The sequence below is a fragment of the Lacerta agilis genome, chromosome 16, assembly GCF_009819535.1.
Source record: "Lacerta agilis isolate rLacAgi1 chromosome 16, rLacAgi1.pri, whole genome shotgun sequence".
Lineage (NCBI taxonomy): Eukaryota > Metazoa > Chordata > Lepidosauria > Squamata > Lacertidae > Lacerta > Lacerta agilis.
This window is the reverse complement of record NC_046327.1, coordinates 90568-113111: the sequence shown is the minus strand read 5'-3', so window position 1 is coordinate 113111 and position 22544 is coordinate 90568. Positions and strand designations below refer to the sequence as shown.

The window sequence follows — 22544 nt, the reverse complement described above, 5'->3', positions numbered from 1 at the left end:
GTGGTCAAGGTTTTTTTAATTTTTTAAATTAAATTAGCATACTTCATCTGTAGATTGCAGGACGGTTAATGGCAGATATACTTCAGTGATACCTGGAGAGTCACAGGCTGGGAAAAGGCTTCCCTAAGCTGAACTCCATCTGCACTTTGCTTTAGAGGATCCAGCAGCTCTTTCTGACATGGGAGCCACCAGCAGGAGCTGTGGGCCTGGGAGAGGAGGGGAGTTTATCATGAGGCATGGATTGGCTGTGTTGGACGATGGGCCTTGGCAGCAGTGCACAAAAGGGGAAGGACTACACTTGCATGAAAGTGGCCTCCCAATTTTTCTCACAGGCCCGTATAAGTTCAGTACAAACAGTTGGGCCTGGTGAGCATTTAAGGTCCCCAACCCTAATCTGCGGGTTGCCATCTGATTGGATTTTATTCTGATCCTGATCTGATTTTAGGGTGTATTTTAATTGATTGCCTGATTTTATGTTAATGTGTTATACATTTGATGTTAGCCGCTCTGAACCCGGTTTTGGCTGGGGAGGGCAGGGTATAAATAAATTATTATTATTATTTATTTATTATTAAAGGACAGCAGCTTCTGCCTCCTTGAAACAGATATAGAAATAAGTACTTATTTCTTGCAATGATCTCCTCTGCTGTTAAAAACAAAAACTGCCTCTTGCAAAAGTTAGTGTCTCTGGGATAGATCCAGACATAGGACTCAGCTACACAGCTGCAAATAAAACGTTTTAAATGTGTTGTAAAGGGCAATTTACAAATGTGACACTAGATGGCAACAGTGAGCGATGCAAAATTCAATGTATTTTTCAAAATGTTTTTTAAAAAAGCATTTTCACAGCTTTTTAAACATATGTGTGTGTGTAGATTTCACCATGGTCATACATAGAGTAGACCCACTGGAATCGATGGGACTTCAGCCAGGACTTATTGAAGGCTTACTGATTTCAATGGGTCTGTGCTTAAGTATGATTCAATCTTCATCTAACCTTCTGCCTCTGCCCAAAATTCTCCATAGCCAACAATCTCCCCTCTCAAAGAGAGAGAACAAGAGCTACAGCAAAGTCAAAGCAGGAGAGCAATATACAATCTGAAATCCCGTTCTCCCCTTACCGTGTCCAGGTGAGTCCTCTGATGCTTGGCTCGGTCGCTGGAATTACTGAATGCTTTTTGACAGCCTGGATGCTGGCAAAGGTAAGGCTTTTCTCCAGTGTGGCTCCTTAAGTGAATCTTGAGGTTTTCTAGTCTAGAAAATGCTTTCTTGCAGCCTTCAAACTGTGGAGCAAAAGAACATTTCTAAGATTGAAGAAAGGGGGAAGGGGGAAGGAACTCTTTCCCCTCTTTTTTTGAGCAAATGTTTCTTGCACATTCATGTTCAGGCATGTCCAACAGATAGATCATGATCTACCGGTAGATCACTGGACGTCTGTGGTAGATCACTGGTAGATCACTGGCTCCTCTCAAAGAAGCAACTTTTGATCCCCTGGAAAACTTTGGCCCCCCTTCAAAAAGCTCAACATATTTGCCCTGCATGCAAAAAAGGGGGCTTTCCCCCTCCCTAAAAAAAGCTGAACAACTTTGACCTGAACCCAAAAAAGGGGGTAGATCACTGCCAGTTTTTAACTCTATGAGTAGATTGCAGTCTCTTGGGAGTTGGCCACCCCTGTTCATGTTAATCCCCTGATTTTGAAACAGGGCTGCAGCCTGTGAATGAGTGTGAGGGAGAGAATTAGCATCATAGGATTATGGCTGCCGTCTCCACTTTGGTTGTTCGCAGGCTCATCCAAGTATCTGAACAGAGCTGATAAGTAGATAGCTCTCTGTGTTCGGGCTCTGTGTCATCAGGAAACCTGGGACTCAGCTATACAGCTGCAAATACAATGTTTAAGGTCATTTTAAGTGCATTATACAAATGTGACACTAGATGGCACTGATGAGCTAATGGGAAATTCCACATTTTAAAAAAAAATCCGATAAATGTGCGGTGGTCTTACAGCAGGCAATATAGCAACCCTCCCTCTAATGCATTCCCTGAGGCTTCAACGGATGAGTCCTGAGCAAAGACTTCCGCTTGCTGAATGGGGCTTTCTCCCTGCCCTCTGCTCAACAGCCCCCCAAATTGGCATGGGTGGGGGTTGGAGAGGGGGGATTGCTCTGGCAGGGAACAATCAATGGAGGGCAATGTTGAATTACTCCCCATACCTTTCAATCATATGGCTTCATCCCCAAGGAATCGTGGCCACTGTAGGTTACATCCCACAGAGCTACAATTCCTAGCACCCTCAACAAACTACAGTTCCCAGGAATTTGGAGGGGAGGTCATGTGCTTTAAATGTGTTTTAAAGGTATGGTTTGTATGCAGCCTGAAAATCTTTATTAGTCTTGTATTGCTGAGTAGTTAAAAGATTCCCCATTCCCAAATTAGGTACAATTAGGTGATGAAACCAAGTTGATTTCAGTTATATTTTCAAATGGGAACGTTAATAACTTCTGAGTTATTAAAGCATAAGTATGAAAGAGGATGTAGCACCTTAACCACAAGTAATCATTTTAATACATGTCAAGCTTTTGCCATTTTAAGACCTTTTAACACTCACAGAAGTAAGCCTGAATCATCCAGACTTTCTGGAAGCATAAAAATTTCACAGATTTAATGAAATAATATAAAAACAGCAGAATTCTGTAATGTTTTCCTGGTTACTGTATTTTATTCTGTACTGTAACATTTAAACTGATGCTGTAAACTAACTTATAAAGATAATTTCCTGGACTATGTTTTTTAATTTTGTTTTTGTGCTAGTGTTTTTACTAATCAAATGGAGTTTGAATATATTTACATGTAGATTTCCCCCCTCTTTATAGAGGATATATATATAGCACTAACTGAAATAAGAGGTTTTAAACACTAAAGTTTATAGTGAAGGTTATGAACAAGGGAAATGCGAATTATTATATTAATTTCGCTATGAATGAAGGAATTCATTATAGATGGCTGGCTTTATCTCACTGAGAGGAAAACTATACATGGTTATCCCTTGTGAGGGGGTGGGATTCCTTGACTTTTTCCTTCTTTCTAGCATGCACCTAGAGGCTTAAATCTGAAGGGAAGATTCCCAGGGATGGGTGCCTGGAGGCTTCTTAACCTGCCAGCTGTTGTTATGTTGACATGCTGGGGGGGGGGAGAGAGATACCAACACTTTTGGCTCCTGCCAAGGGGGAAGGGGCAGATAGAGGCTATTTTTAGCAGAGAAATTGCTGGAGGAAAAGTTGTTCCTTAACATAGCTTTTGGATGTTACAAACTTATACCACTAGCCACTTGCACAAACAAGTTCATGCCTGACTGGCATCGCGTGTTTTAATGTCCAAAAATGTTGTGTAGGAAAGTTGTGTGAAGAGGTCATGCAAGCAGCTTGTGATGCTTCTTCGCAATCTCTGAGTCCTTCTCTTATAATAATTCTAAAGTACCTCTACAACAGACACAGAGATTTTGTACACTCAGAGGCCCAAGACAACCCAATTACTGGAAAAGTCTGGACACTGAGCTGTTTTTTCCTCCCCCCCCCCTTTTTTTTTGGTGAAAAATACATAAAGTATCCTTCATGAATAACAGAGCCCTTTTCTCCAGCAGAAATTGCAATGTGTGGCCATTGCCCCTTCGTACCCTTGGCCAAGAAATTGACAGATGCACTTAACTTTGCATATCCACAAAGTTTAGGCCTGACAAAGTCAGTCACCACAGAGATGCATCTTTTTTGTATTTATAAAAGCTGAAAACTTGGCACTGTTACCAGGAAAAAATATCACTGGAACTTTAGACTGTACACTCCTTTCACATGTAACTTGCCTTTTGTTCCTTAGGCTCCAATCTTCTGTACACTTACATGGGAGTAAGCCCCAATGAACAATACAGGACTTACTTTTCAGTAAACATGGAATGGATTACAAAACAACACAGATGCCATGAACATTTGATGGCCGTGCTGTATGCATGTACCTACTGTATAAATGACGCACACAAACATACTGACTTTGTGGGAACAATTTCTAAGTAAAGATTCTTAGGATTGGGCTTCAAGTTTAGTACGCCTCCCCATTTCAGTCCTGGCTGACTTTTCTGTTGTTATTGTGAAGAAAGTAAATATTATGACAAGCTTCTTGGAAGAGAAATTACTTTTGAATGTGTCAGCTGGTAATAATTTGAAAACAATGTGGAATGAAAGCCATCGGAAGGAAAAAAAAACGAAGAACCTGAGAATTAGTTTGCTGCATCTCTTTGTTGGAAAGCAGTTTGGAACTTTTCTGCTTTTCTCTCTTTACGGCCTTCCTTTTCCAACTGTTCAAATACTTGTATGGCTTATTTTTCATTTCTGCCAATTTTATTGAAGCTGCCCTGTTTCTTCTTACAAGTCTTCCCATAATAGTAAATGAGATGAATCCATGGTTTGCTCCTACTAGCTTAGGGAGGAATGAACTCTGGGATTCCTGCTTCCCCTGTACCTCCCAGGGCCACCCCCATACTGTTCCAGGGGATGGGATGGGAGACTCTCTGGAGCCGGGTAGGAGACAGAACTGGCAAAAGTCATCTCCCCCTGCTAGCCTGACTGTAACCTCATATTATCATCCCAGAACTATCACACACACACACACACACACACACACACACACACACACACACGTCTATGCACTGTCTACCCCTCTCTGCTCAGAAGTAATTCCCACAAAGTTGAATGAAGCTTACACCCAAGGAAGCTGCTCCATTGCCACAGTGATCCTTGGCTGAAAGACACTCTTGCACCTGTCTCCAAAGGAGGCTGCTGACCAAACATTTATATAGGGTGAGAGACACCTGCTCTTTGCACAAGAGGATTTGATTGGCTGAAGGATTAGTGGATCATAACCCCAAGAACCAGTCATATCCAATGGGGGGGATCATTGTGATGTGTTTGTCATTCTGGAGCCATTCTATCTTTTAACTTTTTATCTTGCTCTAAATGTCCCTGCTGTCTGTAACCCACACCCACACCCCGGAGGGGGCCACAAATGGCACATTATGGAGTTACTTAGGAAACCTAAATCCAAACCAAACAGAGTACATGCTACTCTGGATAGCCAGGTTTGGAGCTCCTAATGCAATCTTCTTTGTTGAAAAACAGCAACTTTGGGGAGCCTAATTTTGAATGGGCCACTTGGAGGAGGGGATTGACCCCCCCCCCGCCCGCCCGCTTCGTGTCACAGCCCAATGCAAATCACCCCCCTCTGAAGCTGCCATTAGTTGTGGAAGGAGAAACTTGCCAACATTAAAATTTAATCCTCCTTACAGCAACATAAGACTTCCTGCCAAACATAAATTTTATCTTCCTATGAGCAAACATTATAATTTGCTGGATTTCTGTAGCCTATATGGAGTTTTAAGCAGATTTTTGTATGTAACTCTATCCAAGCGCACTGGAATGTCCCATCAAATGCAGTGGGACTTATTTCTGAGTTAAGAGTGTACATCTTCTTTAAAAACAAAACTAGCATGGTTCACAACAAAGAACATGGAAAAAGCAGTGATTGCACCTTTTGATTTCTCAATAGCATAGAATTTATATTAAAAATGCTAAAACACACTGAAGAACCTTCATAAACATAAACCTCATGATCAGGGGTATTATTTGCTTATGGGAAAAGAGAGCCCTTAAAATAAATGGCTGTGTTTTGATGTCTTCAAATTGTTTAGATAAACTAACACTGATTTTAATTACAGCTTGAAGAGATCTCATTAAAATGGAGCATTGGGTAGTGTAATTCTCTGAGTTATTTATGTGCATTGACATCAGATTTTGAATGATTGAGGTAGAACACCATAATGTGCACAGACAGAAGGATCTGCACTGAAATGAAATATACTTCAATATTAGCTTGAAAACCTCACCCAATATCCATCCCCGATGAAGTACATTCCTCTCTTTGTACATATGTGAATTTCCGTAGGGCAGAAACTGGGCAAGTGATGAGTTTGTGTTCCACAAGAAGGATGTGTGGGGTAGAAGTTTAATGGCAGTGGGGCAGCTGCTGGCACCTCAAATGGTGGGCTCAGCTGTGGGCCCCATTGTCTTCTCGATTGGCACATGCCTAAGCCAATCAGGTCTGGGGTGAATGAAACAAGGGCAGCATTTAATGGCATGGACCAGACTGAAGATGGCTTCACTCTGCTGTACCCTAAACTAGCTAAGAAGTCTCTCAGAATCTAGAAACTTTGTACTTGGCTTTCATAGCTATGTTTGATGTTCTGATATAGTACATGTACCATGACTTTTTGGGAACAGGTTATGAGCTTTGTTTTGCAGAACTGAGGGAGCTCATTTGTGGTAATGAACCATTCCTTCTGCCCATCGTTACCCAGCAGATTGGCAGGGCAGAGACCCAGAACTTGGCCTAGATGGGTCATATTGTCAACAGTTGTTAGCAAATCTGCCTTGTCTCTGCCCAATTACTTCCAAAAACATATAAGCTATTAATAAAGTTGTGACTTGTTTTTCACCCCAACTCTGTGTCTCTCCCATTCTGCTGTGAGGTGAGAGAAAGGTTAAAGTAAGAAGGAAGCGGGTTGGTAGCCTTGCAAAAGCTTTACAGGCAACATAGAGCAAATAAGTGATCTCTGCTCAAGGAAATATCTGAGCCTTCAGTTCAGACAGAACTGACCAGCTGCTGAGTTTTTTTAAGACAAGAACTGGCCAAGAATTTCCCATTGCTGTTCAGTTATGTGAGCTACTATTGGTTCTGCCACCTTTTTTTGGCCAGACTGTGGAAAGGACAATTACTGTATTCAGACTGGCCTTCACGATCTTGGTGCCCTCCAAATGCTTTGCACTATAACTCATATCAGCCCCAATCATCATGGATGTGCTAGCAAGGGCTGATGCGAGTTGTGGGAGTTTCCTCCAAGAGTGCCCTGCAACCATCCTGTTAAGAACCTTGCCCATGAATGAGAAATGGGCAACTGACTGGTAGTTACTTAGATTTTCCAAACCCAGGGAGGATTTCTTGAAGAGTGGTTTTACCAATGCCTCCTTCAAGTAGGCAGGGACCCATGGTCTCTCACAAGGAGCCATTCATCACCTCCCTGGCTCATCCAACACAACAGGACTAGACTGTGCCCTGGATGCCCCTTGAGATTCACCTGCTATAACAGCAGAGTCAAGATTCTTCTGGATGCAAGCAATTCTATCCTCAAAACGCTTTGCAAACAAGTCACAGTTAGCTACTGTTGGTTCTGCCACCTTCTTTGGGCCAGACTGTAAGAGGCCTTGCACTACCCAGAAAAGCTCTGTCAGATGGCACAATGAGAATGCAGCGGAGGCAGCGAAGTATGCTTTCTTTGTTGCCTTTACTGTCACTAGGTAGGTTCGATGATGAGCCCTCACCAGCGTTTGATAGTATTCAACCAGGGTTTTCCTCCACTCACATTCGAGCTGCCTTCCAGCTTGCTTGCTTGCTCCAAGCTCTGGAGTATACATGGGAACCATGCCGGCCCCACAAAGTGGGAGAGGGTGCTCAGGGTCAGTTGTGTTCACAGCCTGAGCCATTTGGATGTTCCAGAGATGGTCACAGCTTTGATAGTAGTGACTGTCATATTAGCCAGAAAATCCCTCAGAGTCATCTGGAAATTCAATGGATGCATCCATCTCCAAGGGTGTACCATCAGAGGTGGTTTTAGGGTGGTGCGACCAGAATGGCTGCTCTGGGTGCCATGCTCCAGGAGGCACCACCACCATGCTGTAGAATGGAGCACAAGAGGCAGGACCCCCAAATTTTAGTGCTGCACAGGGCACTGCTGAAATTTGAGAGCCCAAAGTCTGCCACTTTGTTGTTGTTGTTCAGTTGTTCAGTCATGTCCAACTCTTCGTGACCCCATGGACCAGGGCACGCCAGGCACGCCTATCCTTCACTGCCTCCCACAGTTTGGCCAAACTCATGTTAGTAGTTTTGAGAACACTGTCCACCCATCTCATCCTCTGTCGTCCCCTTCTCCTTGTGCCCTCCATCTTTCCCAACATCAGGGTCTTTTCCAGGGAGTCTTCTCTTCTCATGAGGTGGCCAAAGTACTGGAGCCTCAACTTCAGGATCTGTCCTTCTAGTGAGTACTCAGGGCCGATTTTCTTGAGAATGGATAGGTTTGATCTTCTTGCAGTCCATGGGACTCTCAAGAGTCTCCTCCAGCACCATAATTCAAAAGCATCAATTCTTCAGCGATCAGCTTTCTTGATGGTCCAGCTCTCACTTCCGTACATTACTACTGGGAAAACCATAGCTTTAACTATACGGACCTTTGTCGGCAAGGTGCTGTCTCTGCTTTTTAAGATGCTGTCTAGGTTTGTCTTGCTTTCCTCCCAAGAAGCAGGCATCTTTTAATTTCGTGACTGCTGTCACCATCTGCAGTGATCATGGAACCCAAGAAAGTGAAATCTCTCACTGCCTCCATTTCTTCCCCTTCTATTTGCCAGGAGGTGAAGGGACCAGTGGCCATGATCTTAGTTTTTTTGATGTTGAGCTTCAGACCATATTTTGCGCTCTCTTCTTTCACCCTCATTAAAAGGTTCTTTAATTCTTCCTCACTTTCTGCCATCAAGGTAGTATCATCAGCATATCTGAGGTTGTTGATATTTTTTTCGGCAATCTTAATTCCGGTTTGGGATTCATCCAGCCCAGCCTTTCGCATGATGAATTCTGCATATAAGTTAAATAAGCAGGGAGACAATATACAGCCTTGTCGTACTCCTTTCCCAATTTTGAACCAATCAGTTATTCCAGCACATGTTTGCAATTTGGTCTCTGGTTCCTCTGCCCCTTCAAAATCCAGCTTGCACTTCTGGGAGTTCTCGGGAAAACTCAGCAGTGGCCAGAGGATTGGAGAAGATCAGTCTACATCCCAATCCCAAAGAAGGGCAGTGCCAAAGAATGCTTTAACTACCGCACAATTGCACTCATTTCACACGCTAGCAAGGTTATGCTTAAAATTCTACAAGGCAGGCTTAAGCAGTATGTGGACCGAGAACTCCCAAAGTCTGCCACTAGGACCATCCTAATAGGTCCCTTACAGAAAGGGAAAGGTGCTAAGAGCCTAAATCTCATGAGGAAGTGATCTGACTATGACAAGGGACTGATGTCCATATCCCCCACTTTCAGATCACCCTCTTCCTGCCCAGTTTGGAAAACAAGGCCCAGAGTGTGGCCTGCCACAGGCGTTGGGCTGGTGACATGTTCGAATAGCCCCAAGGATGTCATGGCAGCCATGAGGTCCTGGGCCAGTTGTCTCAGCATGGATGCTGCAGTCCCCCAGAACCAGCAGTCTGTGAGTCTGAGACCAGCTCTGTCAGCTCAAAGAGGCATCTGGGCAGCAGGATTCCCAGCTGCCCAATGTCAGGAGTACATCCTCTAGATCCCCTCCCAATGGGACAGCAAGCCTGGAGAAACAGAATTTCTCTTGAGCGCAGCAACTCCCCCCCCCCCCCGAACCCTCAAGTCTGCCCCGTTGCTGCACCAAGTACCCAGGTGGGCACAGCTGGGTGAGAGCAACTGCTCACCTACCCAGGTCTCAGTGATCCAGGCCAGATCAGCCTCCCCATCCATCATTAAGTCATGGACGGGGGGGGGGGGGGTCCTTACTCTGAGCTGCATCCAGCAATAGCTGCAGACCTGAGGGCTGCAATTTTCCAGGTGTTGCACGGCACAGTCCCTTACCCGGCCTGTCATCCCCACCCCCACCTCCTGTTTCCCAGAACCTCTGTGATTAGTGCCATCCCTGCTCTCTTCCTAGGCATGTCTTATGTCCGTTATTTAAAAAAGACAACAAAAATATGGTTTGCTTCAGTTATCAACATTTATAAATTGCATGCACATGAAAGTTCATACCAAGAACAAACTTAGTTGGTTTCTAAGGTGCTACTGGAAATTTTTTTATTTTTTATTTTGTTTTAGCACCTACACGGTAATTCTTCCTGAGCAAGAATCCAGCACTGAGCAGGCGGCTCACTGCAGGATGCTATTATTTGATTAGCGTATATTAACATCTCATATCTACATGCTTTTATGTAATAATCCAGTCTGGAAAACATTCTGCATTTTCTATCAGATACACTCTCACCTTCATTCAATTACCCTTAGTTGAAAACAAATTAAATTAGTATAGCCTAATATTTAAAACCTAAACAGCCTCCTCTTCTGGGCACAGCTATTTTTCATTCTCTCTCTTTTTTTGCCCAGGGTGAAATACAAAAACAGAATATTCAATTAGTGGTTCAAGAGAAAGATTGCCAAAAAGAACAGTTGGATTAAAAAGAAAAAGGCAAAAGGACTTGTATTTGAAGCGGTGGGAGTCCATCAGAGTAACAAACAGGCTGAGAATGTTTCTCTTTTTCTCTTCACAAGTAATCCATATGCAAATTTTCTGCAACATTCAGTATGTACTTCCTAGCTCTGTAAACATTTTTCTATTCTTTGCTGCTTAGCTCTCTCTGCTTTTTTCAATTAGGCCCTATTTGTTTAGAAAAGGATTAAGCTCTGTATCTTATGAAGAAATAATTTAAAACTAGAAATATACAAGAAGTTCTTTTAGAATCCACGTTTGCATTCTGCTGGGAATTGTAAATCAAAAGTTTGCAGGGGGACAGGGGCTTCATCCTTCACTTTATATACTCAACCAAGTGCCACGTCTAACATTCATGACACATCAACAGCCACACACGTCACATGGCGCCTTTCCAGAAACCACCTTTTCTATCAGTAGCATATTCTGTGGCCATGCAAGGCAGCCCTTGTGGGTCAGGCCTGCTGCTTCCTCTGCAAAAACAGATGGGCTTGGGAATTCTTGCCTCACCAATATTAAAAGTAAAAAAAATAATCTAAACAAACAAACAAACTGAAAAGAATAAACAAAATGTGTGCTGTTTTAGCGAATATTTCATCTTCATAAGACTGGACTTTCCATTTTTACTACACTATATTTGTAGCTATAGAGAATTTATAGCCACTGCCATCTTTCCACTTACACATATTTTCTATTCTTATTACTGGTATACTGTGGTGTCAGTTTTAAAACCCCACTAAATTAGATTTTTAAAATAAAAAAATACATGCATATGTATGCACAAATAGCTGACCATTTTCAAATTGTAATAATTATCATACAGTGGTGCCTCGCAAGACTAAATTAATTCATTCTGCAAGTGCTGTCGTCTAGCGAAAATTTCGTCTTGCGAAGCACCAACGGGGGAAGAGCGGTTTGGGGGGGAAATCGCGAAAAATGTTCGTCTTGCGAGGCAAGCCCATAGGAAAATTTGTCTTGCGAGTCAGCCTTCCGCTAGCGAATTCCTTTCGTCTAGCGAGTTTTTCGTCTAGCGAGGCATTCGTCTAGCGAGGTACCACTGTAGTTCTAAATGCCTCTCATATAGCCAACTTCCTTATCACTTACAGGTGGGTGGCTTCCGGTTACAGTGGGGGCTTCTGGTTATATGGACTCTGTTCTGAAACCATATGCCAGCAGTGCTCCCAGCTACGTACGTGACACCACAGATTTTCTGAGAAAAATACAATCTTTGAATAACCTTCCTAACAATACTATTCTAGTCACTATGGATGTGGAATCTCTGTATACCAACATCCCACACAACGATGGTTTACAAGCTATAAGGAACACCATTTCAGATAAAACCACAGCGGACTTTGCTACGAAACTCTGTCATTTTGTCCTTACCCACAACAACTTCAGATTTGGTGAGGATCTGTTCCTTCAGATCAGCAGCACAGCAATGGGCACCCGCATGGCCCCACAGTATGCCAACATCTCCCTGGCAGATTTAGAACAACGTTTCCTAAACTCCTACCCACTCAAACCTCTCTTGTACCTGTGTTACATTGATGATATTTTTATTATCTGGACACATGGTCAACAGACCCTGGACACCTTCCACCAGACATTCAATGACTTTCACCCCACCATCAACCTAACAATGAACCAATCTATGCAAGAAATACACTTTTTGGACACTACTATAAAAATACAGGATGGACACATAGACACCACCTTATACCGTAAACCAACTGACCGACAAACATATCTACATGCTTCTAGCTACCATCCCAAACATACCAAACAATCCATTGTATATAGCCAGGCCCTACGTTATAGCCGCATCTGTTCCAACTCTACAGACAGAGACCCTCACCTAAGAGATCTACAGCAAACCTTTTTAGAACTAAAATATCCACCTGATGAAGTTAAACAACAGATCAACAGAGCCAGACTGATACCCAGAGAGAACTTGCTGCAAGACAGACCCCAAAAAAGAAAATATCAGAACACCACTAGTAATCACATACAACTCCCAAATTAAAACAGTACAACGCATAATCGGAGATCTACAACCTCTCCTAGACAATGACAGTTCTCTTTCTCAAGCTCTGGGAGGAAGACCCTTCATCGCCTACAGACAGCCACCCAATCTCAAACAGCTCCTCACCCAAAATAATACAACAACAGGACTCAACATGGACACTGGTACCAGAGCCTGCAATAAACCCAGATGCCAACTTGGCTGCCACATAAACCTGGACAACACCATTACTGGTCCCAACAACATCAAACATACCATCTCAGGACTATTTAATTGCTGATCTTCCAACATTGTGTATGCAATCAAATGCCAACACTGCCCTTCAACTCTCTATATTGGACAAACAGGCCAAACCCTACGCCAAAGGATAAATGGACATAAATCTGATATCAGGAATCACAAGACAGAGAAACCAGTAGGAGAACACTTCAATCTCCCAGGACATTCTATAAAAGATCTCAAAGTAGCTGTCTTAATACAAAGAAATTTCAGAAATAGACTGGAAAGAGAAGTGGCTGAATTGCAACTAATCACCAAACTTAAAACCATGGAGAAACCTGGCCTGAACAAAGACATTGGATTCTTATCTCATTATACATAACAAAGCTATCTTTAGCCATCTCACCCCTTGCCTTTTCCTGCAAGACTAATTGCAGCCGTTAAGAGTCGTCAACAGGTTTTCCACACCTATCAGCTGAATGCTCCAACTACCGCACAATTGCACTCATTTCACACGCTAGCAAGGTTATGCTTAAAATTCTACAAGGCAGGCTTAAGCAGTATGTGGACCGAGAACTCCCAGAAGTGCAAGCTGGATTTCGAAGGGGCAGAGGAACCAGAGACCAAATTGCAAACATGCGCTGGATTATGGAGAAAGCTAGAGAGTTCCAGAAAAACATCTACTTCTGCTTCATTGACTACACAAAAGCATTTGACTGTGTCGACCACAACAAACTATGGCAAGTTCTTAAAGAAATGGGAGTGCCGGATCACCTCATTTGTCTCCTGAGAAATCTCTATGTGGGACAAGAAGCTACAGTTAGAACTGGATATGGAACAACTGATTGGTTCAAAATTGGGAAAGGAGTACGACAAGGCTGTATATTGTCTCCCTGCTTATTTAATTTATATGCAGAATTCATCATGCGAAAGGCTGGACTGGATGAATCCCAAACCGGAATTAAGATTGCCGGAAAAAATATCAACAACCTCAGATATGCTGATGACACTACCTTGATGGCAGAAAGTGAGGAGGAATTAAAGAACCTTTTAATGAGGGTGAAAGAGGAGAGCGCAAAATATGGTCTGAAGCTCAACATCAAAAAAACTAAGATCATGGCCACTGGTCCCATCACCTCCTGGCAAATAGAAGGGGAAGAAATGGAGGCAGTGAGAGATTTCACTTTTTTGGGTTCCACGATCACTGCAGATGGTGACAGCAGTCACGAAATTAGAAGACGCCTGCTTCTTGGGAGAAAAGCAATGACAAACCTAGACAGCATCTTAAAAAGCAGAGACAGCACCTTGCCGACAAAGGTCCGTATAGTTAAAGCTATGGTTTTCCCAGTAGTAATGTATGGAAGTGAGAGCTGGACCATAAAGAAGGCTGATCGCCGTAGAATTGATGCTTTTGAATTATGGTGCTGGAGGAGACTCTTGAGAGTCCCATGGACTGCAAGAAGATCAAACCTATCCATTCTGAAGGAAATCAGCCCTGAGTGCTCACTAGAAGGACAGATCCTGAAGTTGAGGCTCCAGTACTTTGGCCACCTCATGAGAAGAGAAGACTCCCTAGAAAAGACCCTGATGTTGGGAAAGATGGAGGGCACAAGGAGAAGAGGACGACAGAGGATGAGATGGTTGGACAGTGTTCTCGAAGCTACTAACATGAGTTTGGCCAAACTGCGAGAGGCAGTGAAGGATAGGCGTGCCTGGCGTGCCCTGGTCCATGGGGTCACGAAGAGTCGGACACGACTGAACGACTGAACAACAACAAATCAGCTGATCACCCATTCCCACCACCCTTCTGAATAATACCCCTCCCCACTCCCTCACTATATTTAAGGATCTGGTGACTTCTGTTTCAGTGTATCTGAAGAAGTGTGCATGCACACGAAAGCTCATACCAAGAACAAACTCAGTTGGTCTCTAAGGTGCTACTGGAAAGAATTTTCTATTTTGTTCCTTATCACTGTCTGCTTAACTTTATACCATGAGCAGTGGTTGAAAGCTCTGATTGTTCCTCTTAATGCCCTGCCTGCCAAATGAAGTCAAATGGCTTGAAATAAAGCCTGTTGATACATTTGTATGCATAAAGAAGCTGGTGGCAGCCTCCCTCACCCCCTCCTCTTAATGGCCTGCCAAAGAGAATTTGGGTTTTTTAACACATTCCCCGTTTGGCTGAGCTAACCAATTATTCTGCACATGCTATCAAGACTGTAGACTTTTCTTCCTTGAGGTCATTAAGCTTGTCAAAACTAATTTGTCACCCCAACGGCCAACCCTCATTGCCTCTGACAACAGCACAAGTATCAAAACTTAATAGTGCCTTGCATCAAAAGGATGCAAATGTCCGATCAGAGCCCCATCACATGTTCTGATTGTTTGGGGCAAAAAGGCCTTCTGACCTCCTAAGACAAGGGAACAGGATCAGTTAAGTTACATGGGTCACAATAGTCATGTAGTAATCTTTTTTTTGGGGGGGGGGGAGAACAATAAACAAGCCTGGAGCCTGGAGGATGAACAAAGGGGACTTGGAAGACTGAATTCAACTGGAGTTTAGTTTCTGAGGACCAGAGTTTTCTTTTTTGTTTTTACACACAAGTGAAAAAACTTGGAAACAGCATTGATTTCAGAGTTGCATAGTTTGTAGCTCTTACTTGAAAAAGAAATTATTAAAGGGTCACCAGAGCCAGTGCTATTTTTCTAGAAAAAGAGGTGCTGGAACTCACTCCGAAGGCCTCCCTCCCTCTCTTATAATGGCAATGGCACCCACCTGAGAGGTACCAGAACTCAGTTCCGGCAAGCTCTGGCTGAAAAAAAGCCCTGACTAGAACAAAAGTTTAAAAAGAAGATGTCTGGTGATTTTAAATTTCATACGATAGGTTGGGACCTGCCTATGCCTTTAAGGTTTGTTGTGGGCAGTACTGGAAATGTACCTACAGCAGATGCAGATTGTACAAATAAATTTCACAATATGTGAAATGCAGGAATGCCTGTGTTTTTATTGTTAGATTAGGGTCCATTGGGGTTCAGCCAGAAAGCAACATGATTGGGATGGCATTATCTGCAGGACAACAAGGCATCAATCCTAATTCACAAATAGCCATGAAACACATCCTTCTAAGTTCTTGCATGACACATTTGCTTCTTACGAGGAGGCATGTCATGTCACATGGCATAGCAGGAAATCCTGTATTAGATGCAGCACCTTGACCTGAGCTGACTCTTCTACAAGGAACTATCCATACATGCAACCCGATAGCTCAGTTGGTAGAGCATGATGCTCTTAATTTCAGGGTTGTGGGTTCAAGCCCCACATTGGACAAAAGATTCCTACACTGCAGGGAGTTGGACAAGATGGCCCTCACGGTCCCTTCCAACTCTATAATTTGATGATTCTATTAAATTCATTTGCACTGAAAACAGCTTGTAGGGCTAAGCCCCACTGAGGCGTGGATCAATTAATCCATTGTATATGTGGTCAGGCATGTGAAAGATAGCTTTTGTTCTTAATGAAGAATGCGAAGAAATGCAGTAAACAGAATTACCAGTAATCGTAGTTAGTGTTAAGAGGCAATGCTCAGGGTTGGCCTACCAAAATACATTCAAGGAAATTTGATGCGTTTATGGTTCTTCTCTGATGTAATCCTTTTAAATAACATAATATTTGCTGAAGAAACAGCTGAAGGCAGCAAAACAGAAAGAGAAACCATAGGGGGTAGGGAAGGAAGATGAAAGTGTGCTCTATGAGATCCCAAAGACTCTGCTCAAACCTAATGATGTAATTCTGTCTTTAATCTCTGATGGCAAAAGAGCTCTGCTTCCCCCTCCTTCCTTCAGTAATACAAGCTGCCAAGAATTTTGCCAAATGCCGGGTTAACAAAGCCCAATTTTTGAAGCAAGGAGCTAGATTGGCATTTTAAATCATTGCTTCCTCAGTGACACACAAGAGCTAATTTAAAAATAGAATAGCAAAAATCCATTTAATTTTACAGGTTTTTCCAGTTAAAATATTAGTAATAGAGAATATAAAATTATAAAATATAATTTGCCAACCAACACAGATTCCATATTTATTATTTTTTTAAAGTAAAAGGGTATTGTTCAAGACTGAGGTTGTTACACTCTATCTTGTATTTTGTTTAGATTTTCTTTTAAAATGAACTGAAAAAGAGTGGTGACTATAGCATTTTCCTCAACATGATGTAAAAAGGGAACTAGAGCTAAGATCCAGAAGGCTGTGAGTGAGAGAGAAGATCGCACTTGTGAAGTTCTGCGCATGAATGCTCAAGCTCTTGTGCAAGCTGTGTGCAGAATTAGCTGTGTGAGACAAGCTTCTGCATTCAGAAGAGAATCTCCAGATCCCAGCCCAAAACTTTTGGAAATCTGGAATTATTCCTCCCCACACACACTCCCTTTATACTTGACTATAGCCAGATGGCCTGCTCTTATGTTAATCTCATTTATCATTGATTTCCAAATGGCCTGCATGATTCACTTATGTGTGGTAATGAAACTACAGTACATAATATGCCATTTAATTTACATACATGTTAATATGTTAAATATCAGACCATGTTTATTCAGTAAATAATATATAGACTTAACATACAGAATCCACTTTATTAAATAATAATAATAATAATAACTATTATAATAATTATAATAATAATGAGCTGGTTGTGTAAGTGACTCTCAAGAGGTTTATTATCTGAAGGTTGCAAACTGGAATGGAAGTCCTACTTATGCCAGCTATAGTGCCATTGGGGCAGATGTTCAGGACCTCACTCTGCTGGAAGGCCCCAAACAAAGCAGAACTGGCTTATGACATTTTGAAATTAATACACAGTGGGTTGGTTCACATACAATGCAAGCCATGCTTTGTTTAGAAGAACTATGGTCTGCCACCCCAGACAACTAACCAGAGTATAGCCTATCTTTGCTTGATCCTGGTTCGTTTCAGCACTCTGACCCAGATGCTTGTCCTGCTACAGAAAATGAAACCAACATTAAGTGAAACAAGCCAAGGTTACTTTGCTTGTCCTTCAGGTCTGGTCCAGGTTGCAACAAACAATGGCTTAGCATAACACAGCCATGAACCTAAGCATCACTATTTAAAGAAGTGAGGGACCATAACTGCACCACTGGATCTCAGTTAGTTTTGCCCTGTTTGGGGAAGTTTTTAATGTTTGATGTTTTATCATGTTTTTAATATTCTGTTGGGAGCCGCCAAGAGTGGCTGGGGAAACCCAGCCAGATGGGTGGGGTATAAATAACAAATTGTTGTTGTTGTTACTTCTATAACATAGCACACAGAGAGACATGATCAGATGGTATCTGAAAATGTAACCTTTCCAAAAGCTACAGAATATGGGAAAAGGTAGGAATTTCTTCAGATGCTCCATTATGTTATTTGCCTTTTATTTGAGCTGCACTGAAAACAACAAATCAGAAGTATTTGTATATAAATACCACGACAAATATTCACTAATGGTGCAATTGAGGTATGTCAAAAGTGAATATGTGTTTTATTATGCTGTCACATTAACCCACATGGTGTGTGTGTGTTGTGTGTGTGTGTGTGTCTTTTTTCAAATGGGTTTGGCTTTTTCTTTTTAGTTAGCGACTTTGACACAGCACCTAGTAATTGTCAGCATGCCTATGATCAATGCATGCAAGGGCCCACTTTTTTCAAGACAATGACTCAAATAACTTGTAATCTTACAGTGAATAAATGCACACAAAAACAGGGCTGAAGGGGGGGGGGGTCAAATTGAAGCAAATAAAGATAAGAAACATTTGCGTAAATCAAGCCTCAATCAACAGAGGATGAAGCTGACTAAGCATCAGGTACATTCCATGAAAAGAGCCTATTTTCCAAACCAGCTCTGTGTTTTTGCCACTATTCTTGTTTAAGAAGGCACATGGAAAATAATTTACAGTCAAAATCAGCCCCATAATTAAGATGTATCTGCAATGGAAATGATCTGTCTCTCTTGGGATCCTGACTGCCAGACAGCCAAGCCAAAATGTAAACATAATAAGCACTCATCCACGATGCACAGAGCAGTATGACAGGGCTATGTTTATCAGATTGGCATCTTTGAAATGCTCTGTTTGGGCTATTTACACTTCAGCCTTTAATAAAAGTACTTTTGAAGACTGTCTCATATTTAACAAATTATTCTGCCACAGCAATTAAACCTATCACACCCCAGATTTCTGAAAAATCTTGCCGCATTCTTGATTCATGGAGGAGAAGAAGAAATTTAGCCACCTCTGAGTATTTACCTTTCAGCACAACTGATACTTGGAGCTGTTGGCTAACCTACAGTACTTCCCATCCCTTGTCTTTTGTGAATGTGACAAGGAGAATGGAAGCTTTCACTTCAGATTTAAAACATCCTCAAGATGTTCAAAGTTGGGAAACTCTGGCTTGTACTATGGTAAGTGTAAAGAAGCCTTTATCAAAATATGGCTTCAGGTCCTGGTTTCCTCTGAAACTATAGTTTAAACAAAGCAGAGACACAATTGTTTCATTCAGATGCAGTGCAGAACAATTAGATCAAGAACAAATAGATTGAAGAATAGTTTCTACCCAAGAGCTATAACCATCTTAAATGCTGTAACCAGATAATATGACCTTGCAGAGTTGTGATGGGTGTGTACGTATGTGCATGTGTGGCTGACAATGTGTTTGTTTGGTTTTTGTGCTGTTTTTTGTTTTGTTTTTATGGGATGGCATCCAATTTCGTTGCACTTGTACAATGTTGTACTTGTACTTGTACAATGACAATAAAGAAATCTTATCTTATCTTATCTTTTTCACCCTATGAAAAACAACCATGAAGTTGTTACAATAAGTGCCACACTTTTTAACAAAAAAGGAGAGGTGACAGTACTGTGTACCCTTGAGTACCCCCTGAAGAAAGCACTGTTCAGATGTAATGATAAGCCATGCTTTTTTGTTTTGTGAATGAACCATAGCACCGTACAAAAGACTCATGCTCACCCCTCTCTTATCCTCTTCTGATGCAAGGAATTTGAAAGCTTAAGGGTTATGTTCAAACCCAGACATAGTAAAGTTATTCTGAACCATGTTTAATTAAAACAACAACAATGTCAAACCATAGTTTTCGAAGCTGGTTTATTTCAACTAACTTTAATTAAGATAACCACACTTTAGAGTTCATATGCACCACTAAACTGTGGTTAACTGAAATCGAAAGCAAGAGCTTCCAATCTCTTCATGGCTGAATTGATAAGGAGATGGGATGAAGAGTTACAGGTGGGTAGCCGTGTTGGTCTGCCATAGTCGAAACAAAATAGAAAATTCTTTTCAGTAGCACCTTAGAGACCAACTGTGTTTGTTCTTGGTATGAGCTTTCGTGTGCATGCACACTTCTTCAGATAGGGATGAAGAGTGTATACAAAACTGTATACTGTTATGTCTAAACAAGGCCAATGCCAGCAAACTAATTGTTGAAATTGGGAGCAACAGAAAGGAGGTGCAGATAGTATAGCAAAGGTGATGTTCTGAGTTCAGTTGTGTGTTAATCTTCTAAAACCAAGAGTTACACTGAGATACTCAGAAAGTGAGTCAAAATATTGCCTGAAAGAAAGTATGCCTAAATGCCAACGTAAAGTCAATTATACCTTCTTGAGATAATTTGATATCATACCCCGTAATCCATGACTGATTTTTCATGCAAAGAGAGTTCATATATCTATGCCTTGTCTTTCCTTCCCAGATACATTCAGATACATTCAATAATTGTGGAAGGATGTGGGATTTGCCTTGGCAGAATTTGGGCAGCACAACCATATTCCCATCCAAGTTTCAAAGCTCTGTTATCCAGCAGGTAATGAACAAGACAACTTGTGAAGTGTCATGTTGCAATGTGAAATAGTGGTCGTCACCACCATGTTAAGCACCATTCTTTGTTCTACTATCTGATGGAATTCATCTTTCCTGAATGACCAACAAGGCTAAATTAAAGACAAGATTTTTGTTTAAAAAAATAAAAAATAAAAGTGGGGGATTGAAAAACCTTATTTGATGTAAATTTTGATGCCCAGTCCATAAATTGAGACCACTCCTTCCAAAAAATAGTCCAGTGGGTTCTGTACATTGAAGCATAGAAGACATATTCCATCCCCTGATCCCTGCTGCTGGTGGGTGGAGGACTCAGTGGGGGTGTACCTCCGCCAGGCTCTGCTGGGTTCCCTTCTTGGGGGGGGGGGGTTCTGCAACCACAGAGGTTCCCTGCTGCACCCCCCAGGGGCTGGATGTTTTTGGAGTTTCCTCCTCCTGCAGCAGCTGATGCCAGGTCAAAAGGAGGAGCATTTCAAGTTGGATCCTCAGGCAGACTATTTTCTAGAGAGGGGCCCAATCCTGGACATGGCACACCAAAAAGAAAAGAAAAGAAAAGAAAAGAAAAGAAAAGAAAAGAAAAGGAGGAAAACACCTGGAGAAGGAGGACTTCAGATGTGGCAGTAACTCTACCACTCTGACCAAGCTTGGGACAGATTTAAGATTGTTGTGTACTTCTAGTCAAACTCTGCTTCCCAATTCTCAGGCAGGCAAGGCGTCCCTCAGTGGACCAACAGTATTAGGAGGCCGGAGGCTATGAATAAAGGCACACAAATAAGCACAAGTGATATTAAATTATCTGATTTCTGTCAAGTTTTCTGATTGCTGTTTTATTTATTACATTTTTTCCCTTGACTTTCAACATAAATACTCTTCTGCTGATATATGTGATCTACTGTACATGTGAAAACAATGTTGTCCAACAAGGCATTCAAAGTAGTTAAATTTTTTTTTATAAAAAACCTCACTATTTTAAATTCATCATAAAAGTTCAAAAGCAGTAATTTATTCTCATTTTATATTGAGAATTAAGTCTTCCCTTGATTAACATAGAGCTATGTAGGGGGGGGGGAAGCAGAGACATCACCTTGCCGACAAAGGTTTGTATAGTTACAGCTATGGTTTTCCCAGTAGTGATGTATGGAAGCGAGATTGGACCATAAAGAAGGCTGATTGCTGAAGAATTGGTGCTTTTGAATTATGGTGCTGGAGGAGACTCTTGAGAGTCCCATGGACTGCAAGAAGACCAAACCTATCCATTCTGAAGGAAATCAGCCCTGAGTGCTCACTGGAAGGACAGATCCTGAAGCTGAGGCTCCAAGACTTTGACCACCTCATGAGAAGAGAAGACTCCCTGGAAAAGACCCTGATATTGGGAAAGATGGAGGGCACAAGGAGAAGGGGACGACAGAGGACGAGATGGTGGGACAGTGTTCTCGAAGCTACCAACATGAGTTTGACCAAACTGTGGGAGGCAGTGGAAGACAGGAGTGCCTGGCGTGCTCTGGTCCATGGGGTCATGAAGAATCAGACACAACTAAATGACTAAACAACAACATGTGAAACGCTTCAGTGAAGGCTGCTGAGTTATCTAATTATTACTTTTTATCAGCAATAACTGTCTCTACCATACAAGTAAACACTTCTCTGCTTGGAATTTTCTAGTTCTTGTTAATGTTCTTGAGGTATTTGGTGAAAAATGACATTCATGATACAATAGATTCTGCTACTCTCAAAAAGAAGTCAAGTGGCACTAGATACACCTTTGTGAAAAGCTATTTCCCCATAAATGGAAAGGCTAGAAAGTTCAGGTGGAATTTCAAATCAAATTGCTAAAGTTTAAAAGAATGATCTCAAAACGTTTTTATAAATACCTATGAAGTATGTAAAAGTGTTCATCAACAGAATGGAAGATTAGATCCCTCATATCTGCAATATTTCAAGTCTGAGTAAAGCTACAAAAATGTGAAAGGAGAAGAACTGTGTTTTACTGAGGCAATTTCACCTTCTAAAATGGGATTAAATTATTCACTACCATCAATTCAGTTATAAAGATGAAGTCG

At 41.8% G+C, this 22544-nt stretch overlaps 1 protein-coding gene across 1 annotated transcript in view; it reads right to left on the bottom strand.

Annotated features, from left to right (window-relative positions):
• GLIS3 (GLIS family zinc finger 3) overlaps positions 1 to 22544 on the bottom strand; it is a 155920-nt gene that overhangs the window by 48691 nt on the left and 84685 nt on the right. Inside the window, exon 4 of the mRNA XM_033173157.1 lies at positions 1122 to 1283. Within this exon, the coding sequence (XP_033029048.1) occupies positions 1122 to 1283 (162 nt within the window). The remainder of the gene's footprint in view (positions 1 to 1121; positions 1284 to 22544) is intronic.